This window comes from Notothenia rossii, assembly GCF_949606895.1.
Source record: "Notothenia rossii genome assembly, chromosome: 5".
In the NCBI taxonomy this organism is placed as follows: domain Eukaryota; kingdom Metazoa; phylum Chordata; class Actinopteri; order Perciformes; family Nototheniidae; genus Notothenia; species Notothenia rossii.
In genome coordinates this window covers 34,341,980-34,350,102 of record NC_136903.1, presented here as the reverse complement: position 1 = coordinate 34,350,102, position 8,123 = coordinate 34,341,980, and the positions used below count along the sequence as shown (strand labels likewise).

Genomic DNA, 8,123 nt, shown 5'->3' with positions numbered 1-8,123 from the left:
TTCATTCTTCAAACTGCCTGGGGATGATGCTGCTATCGGACGCTCATCAGTGTAAAAGGCTGTACGAGCTGTCGTGGAGGATGTGTCTATTACACTATGAGACCGTAAGGATGATGAGGATTTTTCTCGCACTAACCTGGTGTTGTCAGTGTCAGCCATAAGGTCTGAAAGCATTTATCAGCCCAATCACTGCTATCTGTGAAATGCTGACATATATACTCTGCCATATTTGATTACAGTTAACTAAAAGGAAATTGGCAGATGACTGTGCTTTTCCGTTTAGTAAATTGACTTGGATTGGAATTGATTGGATCTGATACATCTGTGATCTCAAGCATGACCTCATCATCACAAGAAAAATACGCTGAGCAAGAGTTGGCAACACCCTCAGCTCTTTAAATATTATCTGTAGTTCACTTGACTGATGTTATTCGGGTTCGGAAACTATTGTGAAACCGAGATGCATATAAATAACTTTTGCAAACAAAATTGCCCATGGATCAACAGCCATTAACAAATCATGTGACCTCATACTTGGTAGACATTTTAATCAGTTTTCAAGGAATAGATCTTCAAAACTTTTGAGCCCAATTCATACGTGACGCCACAAATGGGTGCCCCAAAACATTTTGAACTGCATTTCACCAAATTCAATGCAAGGGAACTGGGGGCAGGAAGTGCAATAATAATTGGTGCATGTGGGTGTGGCCTATGAATTTTTTTTATTTTTGTATTCCTTCCCTGAATTTGCTGTGAGCTGGAACAAGCTAGAGAACTTGGTACCATAACGGCCCGTCCACACGGCGGCGTGCGTTGAAGCTTCAACGCTTCTGCCCATTCACTTTGAATGGGGTGACGTCACACTTTGCCGAACTGCATTCTGGGAGCGTTGCTTCGCTTTGCTCGCATTGTTCGCTTCAAAAGTTGAGCAATGTTAAACTTTTGAAGCTTCGACGGAAGCGTCAGCCAATCAAATCATATGCCAGTACAAGCTCTAGCCAATCAAACCGCGTGCTTGTGTGTCCGGAGCGGGAGATTCATGTGATTGGTTGTTGGTCGAGCTTCAGACACGCCCGCCGGCAAGCTTCAACGCACGCCGCCGTGTGGACGCTGCGTAAGTGGAAACAGTAACATTTCATTCCAATCATGCAGGACTTAGATATAGACATATATCTGTTACAAATGAGCAAGATTGGTAAAAAAATTGGCGAAATCTACTCAAAACTCTTCACATAGTGGGGTCTCAGCAGTAAGTAGTCGAAAGTTGCCTTGAGCAATCCTTTATTTAGCTTTAAATGCTCAATATTGGAAAATGCTGCCTACATTGTAATGCTGAAACAAGTGCGGGATTGTTCTCACTCTTTCTGTAGACGGGATTAAACCCACTTAAGAGACTTGCTGGTGGCTTTGCTTTTGGTAATCGAGCTGCTTCGTTCTTTTCACAGAGGAAGGGTTTGAATCTGCAAATGCCACTTGCAGCTATATTTGTAGAACCAAGACGAAATGAAATCTGCTGGGTGGTCCTACCTTAAACTCCATTTCCCTTTCATCACTCGATTAGCAGCTGAAAATGAGTTACTGTAGATACTTCCGATATTATAATACATACAGTATATATATATATATATATATATATATATATATATATATATATATATATATATATATATATATATATATATATATATATATATTAAAAAATTGAATGTAATCAGAGTATTTGTCTGTGCTTTAGGTAAGAGAATCAGAGGACTTCTACAGTCTGTCGAAAGATAAGCTGCTGGAGCTGATTCTGAGCGATGAGCTGGAAATAGAAGATGAACAGGTGAGTGATCCTCTCTTTTATTTCCTGTTGACTTCTTTCTTTCTTTCCCATCATTATTTGTGTCTTCTCTTTCTCAATGGTTGTGCTCTATTGTAGTCCGTAACAATCTTAAAATTGTTGCCTAAAAGTGGTGCAGGAACCTGCAGGAACTTGTGGTGCAGGAACCTTACTGGATTAGTCTTTTTGAAAGTCAATGGTTTTTTGAATGCGTTTTTGCTTAGATGCCTGAAATCTATTTGGTGGTTAACACAAGTTTCGTAGATTTTCAAGTTGTTATACAACATAAACAGGTCAGTAAATATTTGCTAACAAGTGAGTAAATGGGATTAATAAACGTCATTACGCCGAACATTAGCCACCTTTAGCTTAGCCGTAATGTAGTCAGTTTATAATGGTAGCTATTGACTTGGTGTTGGTGTTCATATGTAGAGATTTTCCTGTAGAACATGTAAGTAACACGTCATAGATGAAGCAACATTTTGCTATAATCCAAAATGCAATGAAAAATCCCATTTGGATTTTGCTGAAGGAGCCTTTTTTATTGGAAGCTTGTTATTGTGACCCTTTTTTGTGTTTCAAAGTTTTCTGATCGTTGTAGCAAAGGATGGTGCCACACCACCACTTTTTTCTTTATTCAAGTATTGAATTGTTGTTTTGACTTGTGGCAGGTTGTGTTTAACTCTGTCCTGCGCTGGGTTCGATATGACTTGGAGGGTCGGCGTCACCATCTACCTGAGCTGCTGAGAGGTATCAGGCTGGCTTTGCTGCCGTCCGAGTGTCTGCTGGAGGCTGTGGCCTGTGAAGAGCTGGTGATGGCTGACAAGAGGAGCAGGTAAGAGCTGCCCGTCTTCTCTGTAGCTGTAGAAAGAGAATTAAGCCACGCTTTTGGTAAAGATATACTGTATGTGACAAGTGTGTTTTCTGAGCTCTTGCTTTAACTTTCCTCTGCAGGTCAATAGTAGAGGAGGCGATGCAGTGCAAGAAAAAAATCCTCCAGAATGACGGGATAGTGACAAGTCCATGTGCTCGCCCACGCAAGGCAGGACACACGCTGCTGATCCTGGGAGGCCAGACCTTCATGTGTGACAAGATCTACCAGGTGAAAGACACACACTCCTTATACAGTATGTGTTATATGAATGATAGGGTTGTCAGATAACATACAGCAGCCTAACTAGGAGCTCACAATGTACCATTATAGAAGATTATCAGAAACACATGCCATACTGTTTGTATAACATATAATGCCTTAATCCTATTAAAGACCCATTCACTACCAGTGTAAACATGATGTGTGTGGGGGGTGGTGGTGTAAGATGCTTACCATGTAAACATAACTTCAGTTGGCCATTAATGGACAGGTTGCCAATTTGATTCCAGTGACTTCCTGTCCACCTGTTAGTGCTCTTTAGCAAGACACTGAATCCTACCTGAAAACCTGAAAAGAGAAGCTGGTGTGAAAGTGCCTTAAACCTGAATTAACTTTAATATCCAGCAGGATCACCACAAAATGAAATCTGAAGTCTATGAATGAAGGAATTTCCATTTGATTTATAACCACTGTAAACATTTTCCTTATGATTCTATGGTCTCATTCTTTATTCTTAGGCTTCTTAAATGCAACATTATGTCAATTTAGGCAAGGCAAGTTTATTTATATAGCAACTTTCAACACAAGGCAATTCAAAGTGCTTTACAAAAATGAAAGACATTATTATGAAATGGCATTTTAAAACACTTATTTAGAAGCAAAGATAATAAAACATGAATAACACAGGTACATGAATACAAGTTACCTTGTAGTGTGAGATATGAGTATATCTATTAAAAGTAGCGGCAAAAAATGTAGTAAATTCTATTTCCATTTAGAGGAAAATAGACGATAAGCATAACAAATGTTCTAAATAGAGACTATCACAATCTCATCCAGTCAAAATTATATACATCTCCTTTTCTTTGTCCGTTTTATTCCCATTTTTTTGTTTTTTAAGTATGACTTTAGTTTGTTGTAACTAATATTTCATCAACACATTTAAAGGTCCCATGACATGGCCATTTCTACTGATCATAATTCCATTGTTGAGGTCTACTAGAATAGATTTACATTGTGCAATTTTCCAAAATCACTTTGGTTTCTCATACAGCATCTCTGTATAGTATGTTTATTCACTCTCTGTCCTAAACGGCTTGTTGGAGCCCCCCCCACTCCTCCCTGTGAGCCCAGTGTGCTCTGATTGATCGGGACGTTGCGAGGCTCGTTGCTGCGAGGAGCGGACAGTGTAAATCTCCACGAGGCGTTCTGGGGCAGCATAGACAGGTCTTTTCTGTGTTAGAGTTTTACTCGCTACAGGATGTACTTTGAGGGTTTGTGACTCTGCAGACCGTTTACATGCATATAAACCTTCATAACACACAAGGGGATGGGTAATAACCGGAAAAGCATGACATGGGACCTTTTAATATCTACTACTGTGGACCATTTTTAGGTTGACCATAAAGCCAAGGAGATCATACCCAAAGCAGACCTTCCCAGCCCCAGGAAGGAGTTCAGTGCATGTGCTATCGGCTGTAAGGTCTACGTCACAGGTGGCCGAGGCTCAGAGAACGGAGTCTCTAAAGACGTCTGGATCTACGACACTGTCCATGAGGAGTGGTCCAAAGGAGCTCCCATGCTAATAGCCAGGTGAGTCACTTATGGTACAATAAAGTCAGAAATTATACTGCCTATTCATGTAGTCAAATCGAATTGTGTAGAAGTCTACTAGAAAAGTCTTAAGCGTGTAGTCTCACTTGATTTATTAACTGAGTATTCATTTTCCTTATAAACTATTTGATATCATTTTGCTTTAGGGGCCTCAATCTGGAAATATGTTTGGGGTTTTTGTTGATAAAGACCAAGTTCTATAGTTGTAACAGCAGTTGAGCAGATAGCTCAAGAGAGTGAGACATACGGTCAGAATATTCACTCTTACTCGCATTAGGTCCCGATTCTATAGTTAATGAGAAGTCAAAAGAAACCCATCTTCTGGAGGCCCCCTTGGGACCAAGTATCCATTGAGATGCTCAGAGCCTTGGTTGAGAACCACTGCTCTAAAATATACATGCAAATAATGTGGGACATCTGTTGTCCAGGTTTGGCCATGGCTCAGCTGAGCTGGAGAATAGTCTCTACGTTGTTGGAGGTCACACAGCCATAGCAGGAGTTTTCCCTGCCTCACCATCTGTCTCCCTAAAACAGGTATCAGAATTTACAATTTCTACTATGCATATTCATGAATAGAATACTTAATTATGTATACATGTGCAAAATAGCAGCCTGTTTTCTGGTTGTTATAAAGTTTGACTTTGACTCCACTTGGACTCATTCACCTTTAAGCTGTTTGTGTGTTTGAAATGAAACATGAAAGTCTAACTAACTTTTTCCTAGGTGGAGAGGTATGAACCTCTTACTAATAAATGGACTATGATGGCTCCTCTCAGAGATGGAGTCAGTAACGCAGCTGTGGTCAGTGCCAAACTCAAACTCTTTGTTTTTGGGGGGACCACCATTCATAGAGACAAGGCCTCCAAGGTGGGTGGATTGTATTTGTACCTTCCCTAAACTTCCTTACAAGGCAGTCCCTAACATCCCATAATTCAGTTTCAAACTAACTAATAAACTCCTATCCACTTTCACTTTGTAATCTTATAGCCTCAATAGAGTGGTGCAGAAACAAGGCCTAAAACCTGGAAATGAGTTTTACAACTTCTGATTCCCTCGTCTCAAAGTGGTTTTCTGAGCGTGTGTTTGGTTAAACTACTGAAATATGGTCTTTTGTTATGGTTAACAAAAGCTTAAATTTCTATGTTTCCTAAAAATCGTGGTTTTTAACAGAATTGAAATGAGACTACTTAACGTTATCACAACAAACCCGCTGTTAGGTTAGCGTAGGTGACGCATTTCTAAGCGATCGTGATGTTGTAACTTTAGCTTTTCACTTCTGATGATTTTGTTTACGCTTCAAAATCATAAAAGTGCTATAAATGTGGAGATTATCCTTCTGAACAAAACGTGTAAGTATCATAGATGTGTGCTTGTCACAGATATTATTTTCAGTAAATTCCAAAAAGAGATCCCTTGCTAGCTAACTTCTGGGTCAGCCTACAATAATACATCTTCACCGCACCACTCTATATGAAAGAGAGAGTTTTACTTTAATTTACTTGTTTATATGTTTCCATCGTAAAATGTGGTAAAATTATTGTTGCACCTAAAAACTTTAAAACTCTTCGTCTAGGTCCAATGCTATGACCCTGTGGGTAACCGCTGGAACATAGCGGCTGAATGCCCTCAGCCCTGGCGCTACACGGCGGCTGCTGTCTTGGGGAGCCAGATCTTCATCATGGGGGGGGACACTGAGTTCACCGCCGCCTCCGCCTATCGCTTTGACTGTGAAACCAATCAGTGGACTCGTGTGGGCGACATGACGTCCAAACGGATGAGCTGCCACGCCGTGGCCTCAGGGAATAAGCTCTATGTGGTCGGAGGTTATTTTGGGACGCAGCGGTGTAAAACGCTGGACTGTTACGACCCCACGTCAGATAACTGGAACTCCATCACCACTGTGCCTTATTCACTCATCCCCACCGCCTTCGTCAGCACATGGAAACACCTCCCTGCCTGACCAGGAGACTACGACGACAGTTATTACAGGTACATGCTCACCACTGACACCCACTCATCACATATCAGCTCATCTCTAAATCCTGTTCTGACATAATGCAATGCAATTTTCTGCCTTGCATTATTTGTGAATTTTTTCAGGATTGTGTTGATCCACCTCAAAGAGTACGTACATTAGCCGTAGCTGTTAACAATGCACCATTTGTGTGTGTGCTTTTATAAAGCTTTTTCTAACTGAACGGACACAAGTTTTACTTGTGACATGTGCAATGCGCATTCAAATGTTGGTAATAATTATTTTAACTACCTAACTGCTTAGCTACAACGATTACCCATTTTTAAGGTAACACCATGCCGATCTAGATCCCTCCGCTTCGCGTCGGGCTCTTGATCAGCCTGTCGGTGTTCTTTTCCCCATGATGACCGCGCCGCTGCACATTATCCATGAGACGTTCTGCAGTAAGGAGGGGCGTTTCACCGACGACAGGTGTTCTTACTTTTATGTAGCTGACGGAGAATTTTTACTTTACACGACACTGTGCAACACTTAATTCTGCTTTTCTCTTTAACTAAACAACCGCGGATGTCTTGAAAGACTCTTTCGCTAAAGATTTTTGAAGATATCCGCGTTCTTGTGACACGTAAATACTGCGCTTCCTATGTTTTGGTGCGGACTGCGTTCACACCAGCAATGAACCGCTCCAGAGTTCGCAAGCAAGCGCTCCGACACCACCTATTTTAGCGGACCAGAGTCCGGTTGCTTAGTTCACTTAATAGGTCTCGGATTGTGTTCACACCAACCCAAATGAACCGCACCAAGCGGCTAAACACACCAGGGTTCGATTCAACCGGGCTATACAAGGCAGGTGTGAACTCACCCTTACATACACCCCGTTACTTTAGACATGCCTACGGGAGCCATTTGGGGTTCAGAACTTGCCAAAGGACACTTCAACACGTTGACTGCAGGGTCTGGGGATCAAACCACGGACCCTACCATTGGTGGTCACCCTGTTCCACAGCTGGCCCACTGAGTTGAGGCTTTATATTCCAGCCTACAGATCTCATGCACCCCAGTCAGCACTTCCCAGAGATTAATGATACATTATTCATAGGGTTTGAGCCTTCAACTCATCTAAAAGATTCACTGGTGTTTTGTTTTCCCAGTAAACAGGACAGTGGTAAATCAAACCGCACTTTAACTGATGTATGTCATGTGGTGTAGCATAATCCACAGAACCCAAACACAGTCCAGATAAATAAAAGCTTTTAGGCTGACTCAGTGTTTGTCATTCAATTTAAAAATTAGTCTCTTACCTTCCTCTGACTCATACATACAGTCAGTGACAAAAACACTATGAAACTAACCTTTGGTCCTTTTTACCGCTACCACACATTGTGGTAAGGATACTTCTTTCTTAACACACCTTACCAAAAGCCACAGTGACATTGAATCACCTTTGAATGTGAGCATGAATGGTGGTCTGGCACTATTTGGCAGCCTTTTGATTGACTGGCGACCACTGGCCGTTGGCAGGTGGGATCCACTCCAACACAAGCCCCCAGGAAGTGTGCTGGACTGTGAGGCAAAATGTATCAATGGCCAAATCGTGGTACTTCAACTTCCTTGTCAGT

At 41.5% G+C, this 8,123-nt stretch overlaps 1 protein-coding gene across 6 annotated transcripts in view; it reads left to right on the top strand.

Annotated features, from left to right (window-relative positions):
• Nucleotides 1-8,123, top strand: part of enc2 (ectodermal-neural cortex 2) — a 43,352-nt gene that overhangs the window by 20,750 nt on the left and 14,479 nt on the right. For all 6 annotated transcript variants that reach the window (XR_013808191.1, XM_079681154.1, XM_079681153.1 and 3 more), the window contains 8 exons: nt 1-104; nt 1,736-1,825; nt 2,494-2,657; nt 2,777-2,924; nt 4,312-4,508; nt 4,958-5,063; nt 5,253-5,396; nt 6,103-6,518. The exon at nt 1-104 is cut by the window's left edge and continues 142 nt beyond it. Coding sequence is in view for 5 of the 6 variants with exons in the window: in XM_079681154.1 (XP_079537280.1) it covers nt 1-104; nt 1,736-1,825; nt 2,494-2,657; nt 2,777-2,924; nt 4,312-4,508; nt 4,958-5,063; nt 5,253-5,396; nt 6,103-6,489 (1,340 nt within the window). In the remaining variant the exon portion in view is untranslated. The remainder of the gene's footprint in view (nt 105-1,735; nt 1,826-2,493; nt 2,658-2,776; nt 2,925-4,311; nt 4,509-4,957; nt 5,064-5,252; nt 5,397-6,102; nt 6,519-8,123) is intronic.